This window comes from Balaenoptera ricei, chromosome 2, assembly GCF_028023285.1.
Source record: "Balaenoptera ricei isolate mBalRic1 chromosome 2, mBalRic1.hap2, whole genome shotgun sequence".
Taxonomy (NCBI): Eukaryota; Metazoa; Chordata; class Mammalia; order Artiodactyla; family Balaenopteridae; genus Balaenoptera; species Balaenoptera ricei.
Window position 1 is genome coordinate 138,579,218 of NC_082640.1, and position 16,521 is coordinate 138,595,738.

Below are 16,521 nucleotides of genomic sequence, written 5' to 3' on the forward strand. Positions count from 1 at the left end.
AAAGTGGCTAGCCCGAGAGAAAGAGAAATGAAAGGCAGCTTCAGTTGCCCATCAAATTTCCATTTTAATTGAGGCTTTATAGAACTGCTGCTAAATCCCTCTGTGTGCCCAAATGTTCTACTTTGCCTCATTGTTTCTTTGGGCAGTTTTGAAAGTCTGCTATCTACATTATTTTTCCATCCTGAATCTTACAATGTTGTGTTATTTCTATCCAGGATGTCTTGTCTGCTGGCCATGCTGTTCTCCAGAGGGCTGGCATCTGAGTGGTTGCCTCTGGGGAAGAAATGTCTTTGAATAAACAATTGTGCAAAAATTCTTTGATGATAGTTTCTCACATACTCTTTCAACACACTTGTAGAAATAGACTATGGCTAATGCTATCTTCAGAACACATTTTTAATCCAAATGTATGGTGCTACACTGGTTACTTTGATGATAATTCACACAGTTGCTGGTGCATTAGATACACAGGTTGTATCTTACTCCATTAACAATTTTATAAGGAAATTTTTGGGGGGAGTGGAATTTAAGTACATGTTTTGAAGGTGATTTTAAAGTGGTTTTATAAGGAGAAATCTTTTTGTTTTATACAGAAATTCAGGAAGAATTCATATATTCTAGATATATAGTAATATTCTACTAATGTTGAAAAAAGCATAAAATCATATAGCAAAAAAGGAAACTGTTAGCATCAGTGAATACGAATACATAGTAGGCAACAAAACACAACAAAGGAACATAGTAACATAATACAAATACCAGTATTTCAGTGAAAATTGGTAACTAAAAGCAAACCACAATAATAAATACATTTGAATAAACCTATACTAATACAAAGCACAATTATCAGTAAAAATTGGTACAGTGCAAACAGAAAAATAAATTTGAATAAACTCCTGTCCAAGTCCTCATGAAATACGGACACGAATTTCAAAGCTGTACAAAACATGAAGCAAAAAAGTTGGAAGAATTTCCAGTGTCATGCTCATACATGTCATAAAAGCAGTAAGCAAGAGAAGAGAACCATAAATTCGTATGTGAACTAGTATTTCAGTGTATGTTGGGGTCATAATAACAAGCAGGGAACATGCGAACACAATCATAAGGTTTGAATCTTTATCCTTAAGACCTCAGAAATCACCAGTCCCAAAGCCTGACTTTGCTGAAGTGACTCTGCTGAAATTCAGATTTTAAAAAATTATAGGCAGTTACTGCATTTTCTTAGATACCAAGTCTCTGGACATATCTTGCTTTTTATGTATTTTTCTATATGTTTTGAAATAATGATTTAAAAAAATTATTGCTGTGTTCAAAAGTCTTCTCTGAAGATCTGTTTTCCGTATTACTTTGCTAAATCCGTAATGTTAAGTTTGAACCTAATGCTATAAAATGGGTTATGGGCAATCAATCGTACCAAATAACTCAGACTACCTCTGATCCACTAGCTACGAGGCCTCCATTGCCTTTTTCGATGTTATTTTGTGTTGCTGCGTTTCACTACTAGAGGCAGCAGCGGCATCACTATCTTTTTGAACTTGAGTCGTAGTTACCACACCTTACCCACTTCTATACACTTGTCCTAAGGTGGGCACACTAAATACAGAACAACTTTTGGATACATTTTCTGGAGGGAATGCATCTTATAAAGCAGTAAATATCCACCCTTTCCCCCTTTATGACCCTATATATATAAAACCATGAACCATGAACAGGACTTAAAGGCATCAGAATACATGAACTGGTTATGTGAATGGGGTGTAAAACATTTGTATAGCATTTAATATCAAGAAAGCTATTTTATAGGTGGAAGACAAGATAAATAAGTAATTGGAGTGAAGATAAGAAAGATCAGCCATAGGAGACTTGGCGAGGAGTATCGTTCACCCTGAGAAAAGTGGGTTTCGGGAGTAATTTAGATGATGGGAAAGTATGTAATAGCTTTATCACTGGGGAAGAAACAGAGGAAATCAAAGGATGTTTTATTTTATGGCATGGAGGACTGGACAGGATTTTTAAAATAATGATGAATTTGCTTTTACTTGTAGAAATAGATGAAGAATTCATCAAAAACTTGAAAATACTAATTCCTTGGCTACTTAGTCCTGAGAGCCTAGACGTTAAAGAGATCAATGGGAACAAAATCACCTGCCGAGGTCTGGTGGAGTACTTCAAGGTATCACTCTCATTTCTAGAGAATTTGTGAGTACTTAGATTTGACATGTTTGGGAATGCAGTTCCTGTTTTAAACAACAAAAAATTATAGACTTTGTAATATAGGGGCAAAGGCATGAGGACTATATAGAAATGATCTTTAAAAAGATTAGACTCCCAAGAGGAGCTTGCTTTCTGAAATTATTTTTTGAGAAAACTCCTTGAGGTAACTTTACTATCGCCTTTCATCTTGAGGGAAATATATTTTGAAACATAAATGTATCCAGGAGTTGGAAAAGTCTATCTCTTTTTGGGGGAGGAGGTGTTTCCCAGGGTTCATACCACTTAGTCTTCAGTCATGACCTGTACTGAATTTCACCTTCATTCTGAAGATTTTCCCTAACGGGCTATACTTGGCCTTCCTACTGGAGAAAATTCTTCCACACTTCCTGCTCTCTGCACCAAGGGCCAATTTGAAGTGGAACTATTTTAATTTGCATTTACCTATTTACCTCAGGGAGCCCCAAATACAACACTTTTTTTTGTAACCAACACACATATATAGTGGATTTCAGTTACCAATATAATTTTTGGATTGATGCTCCAAAGACTAAAATATCAATTTTTAAAATCCACGTTTTGTCATTTAAAATGTGGTTGTATATCTCCTGTGTGATTATTTACCTTCACCACTCTCAGCAATAAATGACATGTTATTTATCTAAAATTTGAATTCTTGCTGTGCATAAAACACTGTGGAGGAGCTTAGAATTTAGTAGGAGACTCAGGGCCCTTGAACAGATCTGTTCCATAAAGCTTGTGGCAGCAGCAGGTACAAATTCCTGTGAGTAACTGAAAAAGAAATGTTACTCCTAGCAGAGGGATCTCAGAAAGTTTTAAAGGAGGTGGTAGCGAGTTAAGCCTTTAAGAAGGGTGGGATTGGCAAGTGGAGATGTGTGAAAAGGACCTTTCAGGAAAAGGGAACAAGAATTAAGAAAGAGGGAATTAAAGTATGAGAAAGAGATAACAGTTCCTGAAACTATCAAGACCTTATTTATTTTTTTGAACCGTCAAGACCTTCGACCTTAGAATACAATTTAACAGGCTTAGAGAAATATTGAATGCAATTACTTGAACATGAGTCTTTTTCTTTTTTTCTTTTTCTCTCTTTTTTTTTTTTTTTTTTTAGGCTTATATAAAGATCTATCAAGGTGAAGAATTACCACATCCCAAATCCATGTTACAGGTATTTATCCATCAGGAGGCTTGACATTCTAAAACATACTGTCACTAAAGCTAAGCTAACGATATGCTCCAATCTGGCTGTTGGAAATCACCAAATAAAAATAGTAGATGGAATGACTTATTGGAAGATTATTTTTCTAGTAACTACCCATTTGTGTGTTCATCTAAACATTTTCACATACACATATAGCAGCCTCACTTATGCTGATATACAAGAGTCTGCATTGTCTTTGTACTAAATGTGTTTAGAGAAGACTCAGACTGTGGTTTAGATTCACACATGTAACAAGAAGTAGAAAAGCAGGTTTTAAACAAGTGGCCTCTATACTTAGGAAAGGAAAAACTCACTTTTTCCATACTTATTTCTTAAATTTCTTAAGTTCTTGATGGTTTCTTTTTGTTATCAGTGATACATTGTTCTATCAGTAATCCTTAAAGTTGACATGTTTTTTTATATATTAGTATATATAAAATGTACTATATATTATTTCCCATGTGTTTGGATTTATAGACCCCCCCCCATATTTGGTGAAAGGCTTAAAAATATTTATAAAGAGGAATAATCTTCTAAATGAAAATTCATTTTAGAACTATGGTTTATTGAGTAAACTATATTTTATGCATTTTGAAATTTTAATTTTACTAATTTTAAAAGATGTAGTAGAAATATTTCAACACTTTTCAAATTATGTGATGACCTTGGGTCCTTGCGTATTTCTTGCACATGATGCTCATATATGAAAACTGCCTGTGGAAGTTTACTAAAATATGAATTCCATTTTACATCATATTTTGTACTTTGTCCAAAGGCCACAGCAGAAGCTAACAATTTAGCAGCCGTGGCAACTGCCAAGGATACATACAATAAAAAAATGGAAGAGGTAAGAATTAAATAGTATTTTAAATGATGTTTTAATTAATTGATTGATTGATTGATTTTTGGCTGCATTGGGTCTTCGTTGCTGTGTGCGAGCTTTCTCTAATTGCGTCGAGTGGGGGCTGTTCTTCGTTCTGGTGTGCGGGTTTCTCACTGCGGTGGCTTCTCCTGTTGCGGAGCAGGGGCTCTAGGCGCGCGGGCTTCAGTAGTTGTGGCACGTAGGCTCAGTGGTTGTGGCTCGCGGGCTCTAGAGCACAGGCTCAGTAGTTGTGGCGCACGGGCTTAGTTGCTGCACAGCATGTGGGATCCTCCCGGACCAGGGATCGAACCCGTGTCCCCTGCATCCCCTGCATTGGCAGGCAGATTCTTAACCACTGCGCCACCAGGGAAGTCCCTTAAATGATGTTTCAAATAAAATCAGTATTTCTTCCATGAGCTCATTCTTTTTTCTTCCAAGTTACACTGTATACACATGCAGAAGTGGCTTTTACTTATTCTTTCTCAAACTATGTGTATCACATTTCTTTTTATGGTATTCCTAAAATATTTTAAAAACCAATCAAGAAGAGAACATGACGTTTGCACAATTTAAATGTATTTTAAATGAATTATCTCTTTATAACACACACATTTTGCGGGGGTGGAGGGGTACAGATTTTCCCACTATTTATAAGATCTAGTGGCTAAAATAACATATGCTACCCTCTCCACTATACCTCCCTACATTCCACAGTCCAACTTCTATCTTAAATATAAAAACCTGTTAGAAAAAAATAAACTGCAAGGACCAATATTTCTAAGTACTATATTTCCTCTTTTTAACTTTCTGAATTAGGGGGCATCTAATGATTATGGTGTGTATCTACTAATATGATGAGTTTTCTTTCCACTGAAAATGTTATAAAATCAAAATTGCATCCAAAATTGATAGAGTCTTAGAATCAAGGGAAATACAGTATATGGAATGGTGTTTACAACATAATTAAAGGGGAAGTGGAATGAGTCTCCTTTATATAGTTAAATCACAAATAACTGAAGTGAATGGTATGGGTACCTGAGATTTCCCATGTAACTTTTGAAAAAAAAGTTGAAAATTTGGTCCAAGAACATTTAATACGCTTCCATTTAGTCTCTTGAAGAAAATACCGAATGGGCTCCAAACAAAACTCGGTGAAACTGCTGAAGGAAACGTTTTTCACAATTTTACTTTAGGGCTTTATAGCATTGCTCATTGTTTTAAATTAAACTTCATTTGGTCAAAATTAGTTCAGTGTAGTTAGAATAAATTTCCTACAGGAACTTGACTGTAAGTAGTTTTCTTAAATTTGGATTCATTCTATGAATGAACTGAGTTTGCAGTTCACCTCCTCATCTTGAGGAAATTGGATTAAGTCATGAATATTCCTTCCCATGTCGAAAAGAGAATAAAAATTAAGAAAGGCTTTATATAAGTCACCTGTAAAGTACAAGTCCCACTTATAACCCCGCCTGATAGAAATGGAGTATGGAAAGATGTGGGTTGACAAAACATAATGCAGGCTCCTTCTGATTAGTAATGTGTTCTAACAAATTCAACTAGCTAAGTGCAAAATTGTGATACAGTTGCTAGTTGTACTCTGCACTGCATGAATACTTCTCTATCCGATACAGATCTGTGGTGGTGACAAACCATTTCTGGCCCCTAATGACCTGCAGACGAGACATCTGGAACTTAAGGAAGAATCTGTGAAGCTATTCCGAGGGGTGAAGAAGATGGGTGGGGAGGAATTTAGCCGGCGTTACCTGCAACAGTTGGAGAGTGAAATAGATGACCTTTACATCCAGTACATCAAGCACAATGATAGCAAAAATATCTTCCATGCAGCTCGTACCCCAGCCACACTGTTTGTTGTCATCTTTATCACATATGTGATTGCTGGTGTGACTGGATTCATTGGTTTGGACATCATAGCTAGCCTATGCAATATGATAATGGGACTGACCCTTATCACTCTGTGCACCTGGGCATACATCCGGTACTCTGGAGAATACCGAGAGCTGGGTGCTGTAATAGACCAAGTGGCTGCAGCCTTGTGGGACCAGGTAGGAACACTTAATTCTCTTCAACTAAATGCAGCACACATTTGAATGCTATCTATGTTCCAGACACTATGTTAGATGTTGTAAATATACAGGTGAACAGGAGACTTGGGCCCCGGTCTTCAAGAACTTTAGAATCTGTCAAGATGGCCAGATACAAACAGCTAACTATAATATAACATGTAAAGTCCTACACAACTGTTTTCCAGTCAACATTTCAATATTTTTCAAAAATACGTGGATTAGGTAGTGTTTTCACTTTTTCTTATCCTAAAAGTTAAAGCTGTTAAGTGAGAAGACACAATCAAGTTTTTATTTAGCTGATTGTGATTCAATTATGTGTTGATTACTTCATACTTAAAACCTATCATTTGACTAGCACTGGCTTTGTTAGGAGCATATATAAACCACCATCTGAAGTCATATCACTGTCTCTTTCAGTAAAACCCCTCAACACAGTATCTGATCACTTCACATTGTCTCTATTTGAACTTTACATTTGTACCAGGCCCTGGCATGAGTCCAGGTCAACCTCTGGATCAGCTGCTTATGGGTCAGTTGTCCTTTATGGTCCAATTAACCAACCCAGGGTCACCATGGTCCACTGTTCAAATAATTGAGTATGGATAGGGGAGACAATTATAAACACACCTAGAATAATAATCAACTCACTGTCATTCTGGAAGTGTCTTCAGTTAAATTTAGGGGAATTTAGTGAAGCTAAAGTTGACATTCTTCCTAAAAGTTTGGAGTTAAGACTTGTATTTATGGTCTCCAGGTAGCAAGTAATAGGTACAGTTCTCCCAGCATTAAGAGTGTAATTATACATACTCTTTAAAAGAGAATTGTAACTGATGGATTTTCCGTGTGTCTTTGAAGAATCTAGTTGAGATAAATAAATGGTAACACTACGGGAAAAGAATGAATTAAAATTGGATCCTCTGAGCCACTGCCTCAAATAGCCCTTCAACCTCAAAAGATGAAGAGAAGCTATTTGAGGTAAATCCCAAAGCCCACCTAGAATATGATGCTGAAACCTGTGATGAATATAGAATTGGGTTCTTCAAAAGATTCACATTAAATATGTAATCTAAACTGAAAAAATCTGCAGGGTTATTTGTTCTTAAATGCTCACAAATTACTACTGTAAACAAAGTTGATTATCATAATGCTATTAATGAAGCAGGATATATACTTTTCTTTTCTCCCTTTTAAACTGCCTTTGCCACAGGGAAGTACAAATGAGGTAAGTTAAATTTTTTCTTAAATTAAGAGCATGTATTTATAAACATTATGATATTTTATAAACCAAGTAGCCATTAAAGGATATCTCAATGTAGATTAAAAAATCTTTGGTGACTACAGCTCCTATGTTCTTCTAGCATTTACAATTTTAATTGTGAATTTTGGCAATGGTTTTAAAATATTTAACTTATTCTGGACATGATTTTATCTGCATATGAAACATAAGAATTATCATGAATATTTTTTGGTTTTTTTCCTGAATGTTTAGAAAATTTCAAAATTCTTAAGCTCCAACATTGGGCATTTTGCTCTACTGCAGAGTGAAACAAGTACAGTTATGAATCTTCAGGAAACTTAACTACTGGAGAGTAAATGGAGCTACAATCTTTAGAAGTTGTTTTTAACTTTGGCTTCTGAGTGAGTTACCTATACCACTTTAAGCAGGTTCCAGACCAGTATGCAGTGTAAATTTCCTGTACATTAGTGTTCATTTCTCCCACTGCACATGTACAAAACTCTATATTGGAGGAAAAAATCTAAGCTTCTAAGAAGAAATCACTTGTTACATAAGAAAAATTATCTCTGTGGAATCATTTAGGTCATTATCTTCAGGAAGCAAAACTGATCTTCAACAACTACAGAGACAGCACATAATTCTTTCCTCAGTTTCTGCTGTCATATATAACTAGATTACGTCCTCCAATCAAATACCAAGGATACATTTAATATTTACAAGTCAATAAGGAATTATTTTATGTAAGATTCAGTAAAATGAATTCACTAAAAAGGTAAAAACAAATTTCAACTTTGTAAATCAAGCCTTAAGAAAAAAATCTAAGCTTTTAAGAGAACATGGATTAAATTGAATGTGTTAGAATCATAATACAATAGAACTAAGGTTGCACCAATATGCATTCATAGAATTGATGATGGTACAATTCAGACTTAAGAAAATCAAAAGAAAGTAGCCATGCAGACTCAAAAAGATAAAAATGAATGGAATTTCCTGGGAATTGATTACTATTTAAGGATATCAAGCTTTTATCCAACTTTTAAAAATATTCAGACTTTTTACAGACTTCAGAATTACATCAGATAAACTGGTCTTAACTGAGTGTTCATTATGAGAAAGTCAGAGGAGGTAATGAATCTTAGACACTAGCTGAGGGGAAAGAAAAGAACATAAAAATATTTATGGACACTTACATAAAGCAATAAAAATTCCTATGATTCAAACACACTTAAACAGACAATGACAGAGGTAGTTTTAGTGAAGAAAGACTTTCTGAGGTAACGCTTCTGAATAACATTTCGTAAGATATGAACTAATTAATGGAAACAAGGCAAGAGAGCATGTTTGAGAGAGCCCAGTGTGGCAGGAGAGAGGGTAACACACATGCTTATTTGCATGACCATATCAGGAAATCATGGAGAATAAAAGTGGTCCCTTTTTGAAAAACCTATCAGGAAGCTCCAATAGCAAGTGGTCTACCTATGTATAATAAAGTAGCTATTGGCAGTCAGAAGTTATGAGCTCCTATAATTCCCCTAAAACTAATAATATTCACAGTATGAGTTTTCAACACACCCCTGGGGCACAGTGGTTAGGAAGCTCTGCTCCAAAAGGTGTGAAAGGTAAAAGAAAATGCAGTCTGAGAATAGGACATTTACCATGAAGATCGACCCACACATTGGACAGCTGAAAATACTTTTGCGTTCTAAGATATTAGCTATTAATGTATATCTCATACAGATTAATGATACAAGGATTCCAAATTTAGCATGCTAAATTTGATATCGTACCATAAACTAATTACACTAAAAAGGAAAAAATTTATATCTGTGTATTTAATACAATGTTTTATAATCTTGATTCTTTTATTTCTAGGCTTTATACAAGCTTTATAGTGCAGCAGCAACCCACAGACATCTGTATCATCAAGCTTTTCCTGCACCAAAGTCAGAATCTACTGAACAATCAGAAAAGAAGAAAATTTAATCCAAAATTTCAAAAATACAGGTGTGCATGACCAAGCTGTCAGTTAAATATTGTTTTACATCTCCATGCAAACATTCAAAGTGCTTCCATCAGAACAGGGTAAAATACCAAGCACCTCTGAAGATTGCAAAATGGTTTAGTTCCTTTATTTCAGTGTTTAATAAGCAGATGTATGTATGCATGGTTTTATTTTGTTAACATGTACAGTTTCCTGATTTTGTCTTCAAATATGCTGTTATAATTTAAAGAATTTGTCTATTTATGATAACAGTACACGTGTTCTGCTTGAATTTACTAAATTCTACTACCGGGTTATAGTTAAACCATGTAGTAATATTACTCCACATTTGGATATGCTCATTTAATTTCTACAGAAGAATTTTTAAATTATTTCACATAGTCATTTGTTAAAACATAGCATCATAACTCAATAGGCTTGATTCAATCTATACCATCTTACATATACCATTAGCTCTTATTATAAAAGACATATAAGAGAGCTTTTCAGTTGCTTTATCAAAAACTATATATTGCTTTTCTATCATGATTTAATATAGAATATAAACCTCTTGATCAAAAATGCACAAAAAATCACTTTGTATATGTATTTGAGTTTCACTGCATTGTATATTTTTTCATTTGGTACACAAAGAAATGTATTCATCATAGGTTTATTCTTTTAACATGTGAACTATTATTAAAGTTTACTCTGGTTCCCAATATTAAAAACAACTGAATTTGGAAATGTTTGGGAGGTGATGATATAGAATGATGAAGATTTCTATCTCTTTTTTTAAATTCAAAATGCATTTTCTTTAATGTTGACACCATAACAAATTTAGGTTTCCATTTTAAGGAATGTACACTAAGCCCTTTTAGGTATCTTCCAGTTCTTTTAAACCAGTGATTCTATATTGTTTTTCTAATTACTAAAATCTGTAGTGGAATTTCATTGAGCTTACTTTCTAGAGGAAAAAAAAGTGTGGTAATGAAAAAAAAAGTAATGCCTCTGATCTGGGAGCTCTAAAACAGAGTAATTTCTAACTTTCTTAGAAATGGCTAAGCTTTAATTAAATGAAATGGTAATATTTAGTAAGGAGTAAAGAATGATTAAAATAGAAGAGTGTGTGAGAGTTCATAAGATATTTAAGCTCACATCTTAGGAAAGTCTGATCACATGCCCTGCAAAATAACTTTTCCCACTGATAACATTCCACTAGTCAATTTTCATTGTGGAATACCCCTTTCATTATACTGCTTCCTTTGCCTATGGGCCTCTGAATGGAAAAATCGAATATATATAAGTGCTATGCATAAAACATGGACTCAAACGCAACACATTTAGTTTCCACAAAAATATATTTAATAAGCTTGTTATATAAAATCAAACATTTAACATTTTCAACATTTTATCAATAATTCAGATTCACTGATATCTAACTGGGAGAGCTTTATATTTTGGAAGATTACCTAAACTAAAAATTTATTTACATATTTACAACACATGTAAATATAACTGAAGAGCTATTTCAACAAGTTTTGAAATTCACAGAATTCTAGAGATTTTTGGCTAGACATGCCATAAATTTGCCTGCAATCAAACGTACTGTGCTAATTATGAACAATGTCTTAATAACTATTAAACCAAAGGAAAAAAAACTGGGAGAGAAATACTGGGTTTTAAAGTTCTGTGACAAACTCTTAGAAGATAAAAGATATGTAGAATCAATTTAATGACCAAGATTTCTTAATGAGTCCCTGATTGTCATTTTTGGCAGTTCAACCCAGTCTGTTGGGATGGCAACGTGCTATGCTGTTGAAAAGCCTCCACTGTCTCATCAGCACCATGTTACTAAATGCCATAAAAGCCCTAGTCCAAAGTAAGGAAGTACTGTAATGTTAGCAACTCTTGAGTGCTGTGCACACTTTTCCCACACAGGCTAAGGCCTTATACCTAAATTTATTCCTGAAACATTATAGACCCTTCACCCTTTCATACCAAAAAATACTTTCTCAACATGTTTTAAAAGGGGTCTTTACATTCGTGTGCGGGGGGGGGGGGGGGGGGGTGACTCCATACATTACATATAAAAATTTATCACAATAAAGGTCCCAAGTCCCATTTTATGTTTTGCTCTATACAATGGTAATATTTCAACCATCCAATTCCAGACAATATTCCACACTAAAGCAGTAAACGTATTTTTTTAAATACTGCATAGGTTATCTCTCTCATTCTCTGTTTTTTGAAGAAAGGTACTGCTACTGTGAGAGTTTAACAACTGATCATTTCCTATTTAATATCTGGTTAAATGACATTTCTTGTTGCATTTGTCTCCATCGAGAATATTCAAAGCCGTTTCCAAATATACAGCATTTAGAAGTGTTTGCCATGTTGGCTCTTAAAATGATAAACTCATTTTTTTCTCAATAAAAGAATATTTTTAATAACAAAATACATGTAAAATTAGAATTTTATAATTTCCAAAAAAGTAAGCTGCCTTTATTAACCAAAGTACTTGTTTGCAGGTTTTTTTAAATCTGTGAAAGTATTTTAAAGCCCTTATAAAACTTAAATTTTATTTTTAAAAAATTAACTTAAAAATTCTTGCCATGTTGCTGGGCATACCACTGCTGTCTCTGCTTGCGATTTTCCAACTCCGTGAGAAGAGCCTGTCTGTAGGCTTCATACATTTTAACAATCTGTTCCAGTTCTTTCATGAAAAGCAGCTTCAGCATTCCCTGGTATGTATCCAGGTCAGCCAGCTGGAAGAGTTCCCACTTCAGAATGTGGTCATATCTGTTTTAAAACACAATCAGACATATGTTCACAACATATTCATAAATATGTATTTATAACAATAAACTGTTCTATTTTTATAAATTTCAATTTTATTATAACTAAATAAACCATAAACTTCAATTTAAAATAACCGAGTTATTAACTGCTAGTTAAATACACTATTTTTTAGGGAGAGGAGAAAACTACTAATATTACTTCATTTCAATCTAAGTTAAAAAATACCCATTTCCATTCATCTTATGTATCAGTTATTCTAATATTAATGCTAGATAATAATGAACAAAGATTTCAAACCACTGTGGTTCTATAATTTCTGAAGAACATATTCCATGCTATTCATAAGTTCATCCAAAGTTAATTGTCAGGAAGGTAAGAATACTTTAGACCACATTGTTCCTGCAATGAATAATATGGAAAAATAGGCAAGATCATCTGTGTCATTAGTGTTGATAAAGCTTTTTGAGGCATACTGTTTACTACAGCAAACAAGGAACTAAACAGGTAGAGGAATGAAAAGGAACCATCATTTGTGGGCTGAATAATCCTGAGGTTGAGTATACAATATTACAAACAAACAACAAAAAATACAGAAAAACTCAAGCAGAAAGGAAAGAATAAGCTGTTTTCAAAATGACAGAATAAACAGACTGTAGAAGACTGCACAATATAGGGCCGGACTCACATAAGTTTATTTATATACAGTTCAGAAGGTTTTTAGTCCTTCTTCAGTGGTAAGTAGATCACATACTGAGATGAAGTATGCAACAAACTACTAAAGCAGTAATTTACACTTTGAATTGAAAGGGACCTGAAGACAGCACTCTACTCCAATCTTCTCATTTTATAGATGAAACCTAAAGAGGCTATATACATATCTCTTGCAAAATTGTTTAGTGATTAAAAGATCAGAAAGGCAGAGAACTGTATGGACCAAGGCACATCACAGTAATAGTTTTGAATGATAATACCTACTAAGACTAGAGAAAAAACTTGAACAAGTTTTTATGGAGCAAGGCATATACCTATATAATATTAAAGTTACACTTCTCAAATCACATTGCACAACAGACATAATAGGAAGAAAGAACTTTAAATGTAAATTCTAGTAAATTTATTCTTAATAATCATTTATAACATTTCCTACCCATTTCCTTTGTTTGGTAATTCATTTACCATCTTATTCCAAGGGGATCACGTAATATTTTTTAAAAAAGGGAAACAGTAAACAAATACAGAGCAGCCAGTATGAGCTACATACTGTGCTTGGTATGCTGACATACATTTCTGTACAACCTGGTTATGTGTACCAGGAATACCAAAAGCACAGCACAGTACACAAAAATCACAAGGTAAACGTATTTTGTTGGATCCCAAATTTACTAATTTACTTACCGAGCACTGCAAATTTACTAAAAGATATACTTGGCAGAAAGCTTTATATTCTCTTTAGTGGGAAACTCCAACTATTTGCCAACATATATTGGAGAAATACTACAAGAAATACTCAATGAGCCTCCATGAAGAAACAATTGCAAGGTGTTTCCTAGAACCTCTGCCATTCATGTACCTTAAGATTTTACTTATTTGTTTGAAACAAATTCGTAACTCCTAACAAAAAACCTTAATCTTCCCAAGTCTGAATTCCATTGCTAAGGGGCATTTCAGCAATGTCTACTGATTCAAGATACTTAAATTTATGCCAGGTGAACCATAAGAACACTAAAGCCCATGTATCATCTGGGTACATTCTAGCAAGGAAAAGAAGGGAGAAGAATATGGTAATATTGGTAAATATCAAACTTGTTTGTAACACATGAATATCATTCTGTATAAGCATTTAAGTTTTTTTTTAAAGGGAAAAAGAAAAAAGCTTCAGACAATTTTCTGACTTCCCAATCACAGCATTTAGCATCAAGAATAGGATTTTGTGTAGAAGCAAGAAAATCAGAATATTTAGTGAAAATACTTTGGGAAGAAGAAAAAGTACTCTAAGGAAGACCACAGATGAGAAAAGTATGCAATGTGTCAATTTCCATTCCAAATCCTTGCCCCTGCTGTTTCTATATAGTGACTTCCCTTCTGCCTATGCCCGCCATTTACTTTTCTTAAGAAAAGTATGTAATTCCCATTCTTTTCTTCTTAAGGAGCCAAATAATCTGCTTCAGTTTAACTTTTTAGCCACTATACTCTAAATATACAGGTAAATCGTTCAGAAAATAGGCTGTTTACTCCAGTATCCTTTTCTCATAGCATCTCTCTTGCTATATTTTTCCTACAGCAGTATTCTATTCAAACAGTACTTATAAATAACCCATATAGGCAAACAGCAATTGCTGTAATGCTACCAAAAAACCTTGTTCACACTCCAGTGGATGCTGCCTTCAGGAGCCAAAAGTACTGCTATTCCAGCCCCGGGTATTGTAATGTAGCCCAAGCTCCCTGTGCCTGTCTTATGTAACAGTATGCCCACTCTTCCTTTCCTCCTACACCCAGAAGTGAGTCAGCAGTGATACTGCAGGATCACAGACACAGGGATAAAATAGAGTCTGTGCCACAATGCTGTTGGGGACTGGTGTTGCGGGGTGGGGCGGGCATGAGGAATAATGGAAAGTAAACATGTTCCTGATGGTCTTTTTCCCGTTAAAGATTAAATCTTTTAATTTTATCCTATAGTTCAGCTTGCTTACAGGTACATGATACATTACAGACTTTTGAGAGCAAACTTAGAAACATACCTTTACTAAAATTAATAAATAAAAATTTAGAACATTATCTGTTCTAAGTCAGTTCTGGAAGTATATGCAAAAATTATTTTGGTAAGTTACTGCTAGAGATAGAAATAAAGCATTTTAGAAAGCTAGATAATGTCAATTGTTTGTTAAACAAAAGGAAGAAATAAGCTAATTTTTTGGATAAGTAATTGATTCTCCATTACCTAATTCATGGATAACAACTCACCTTCTGTTGATAGAACAATATTAACCATTTCCAATCCTCTTTAGAGACAAAAATTTAGTATCAACTAAAAGGTAGACCTAGACCTCTTGTTTTAAGCAGTAAAGAAGTACTTGCTCTCTTTTCTCACTGGCCCATTCTGGGAGGAGTTCTGATCTATTTGAAAAAAACTTAAGTTGCTAGTTTCCTAAAGTTCTAATAGTTAGCTCACAGAGCCAGAGTTGAAAGGGACTGTAATCTTTAGGAGTCATTTCTTTTCATCAGAAGCAAAGAATTCCATTTAAGTACCATCTTTTTCCCCCAAGAAGGAAAGCTTTTTATGTTATTTCTTTCTAACAACGGCTATAGAGTACAAATAACATAAAGAAGAAAGAATAACCCTACTCAATCTTATCAACTCCCAGAAATAACAAAGGTTAAACAGTTAGGCACATATTCTTCCAGACTTAAGGAAATATAAATACATGCACATATTACATATGACTTAGGATCAGCATATGAACAAAGGCCACAGACAGCAGTAGATCAAGTGGTATCAAGAGTGAAAGAAGAGAGGGAAAAAGGGAAGAAAAGTCCATCTGCTATCATTCCTCATCCTATTCCTACAGTATATGGATATTATCAGATAAAGAGGTTTCTGTAGGTTAGCTAAGACACCAAACCATGCTTAATTTTATGGATGAATGTGTACGTAATTTCAAATAAACTAAAACCAAACTTCTGACAAGCACTGTTTATACTCTGTAGAATAATATCTATAATTAAAACCTTTTTAAAAATTACACTGACAAGGCTTAAATTTGACTTAGAAAAAAAAAAAAAACTGATGATTTTAGACTACAACCCTTATAATATCATCTTGTCTCTCTGCATCAGGCCACACAGATCAACAGCCATGAATTTACAGTCTGAAAAGATCAGAGGGAATGTAAGGGAATGTTATGTTGGCCAAGAATTAACAAATAGTTCATAGTAAATGACCAGTAACGTTATGAGATTTAATTATTTTATTCTGAATTCATTGTACAATCATCTTAAGCTTTCTAAAAACTCTTCTTTGGGCTATCTTATGCTGATAGTTTTGGTTTTTGAAATATGAATGGAATATTAAGAGTAAGGCTGCAAAATGTCACCTTATATAATTGTTAACAGTATTGTACATGCAAT

The 16,521-nt window shown here is 34.1% G+C and overlaps 2 protein-coding genes across 4 annotated transcripts in view; one reads left to right on the plus strand and one right to left on the minus strand.

Moving 5' to 3' along the window:
* ATL1 (atlastin GTPase 1) overlaps positions 1-9,873 on the plus strand; it is an 87,604-nt gene extending 77,731 nt beyond the window's left edge. For 2 of the 3 annotated variants that reach the window (XM_059914197.1, XM_059914199.1), the window contains 6 exons: positions 2,046-2,173; positions 3,341-3,397; positions 4,206-4,277; positions 5,924-6,355; positions 7,584-7,598; positions 9,486-9,873. In XM_059914197.1, the coding sequence (XP_059770180.1) occupies positions 2,046-2,173; positions 3,341-3,397; positions 4,206-4,277; positions 5,924-6,355; positions 7,584-7,598; positions 9,486-9,596 (815 nt within the window). In that variant the 3' untranslated portion in view covers positions 9,597-9,873. The remainder of the gene's footprint in view (positions 1-2,045; positions 2,174-3,340; positions 3,398-4,205; positions 4,278-5,923; positions 6,356-7,583; positions 7,599-9,485) is intronic. The other variant, XM_059914198.1, reaches the window with a different exon arrangement.
* Positions 9,874-11,002: 1,129 nt separating this feature from the next.
* The window catches only part of SAV1 (salvador family WW domain containing protein 1), a 35,866-nt gene continuing 30,347 nt past the window's right edge, over positions 11,003-16,521 (minus strand). Inside the window, exon 5 of the mRNA XM_059915700.1 lies at positions 11,003-12,396. Within this exon, the coding sequence (XP_059771683.1) occupies positions 12,195-12,396 (202 nt within the window). The 3' untranslated portion in view covers positions 11,003-12,194. The remainder of the gene's footprint in view (positions 12,397-16,521) is intronic.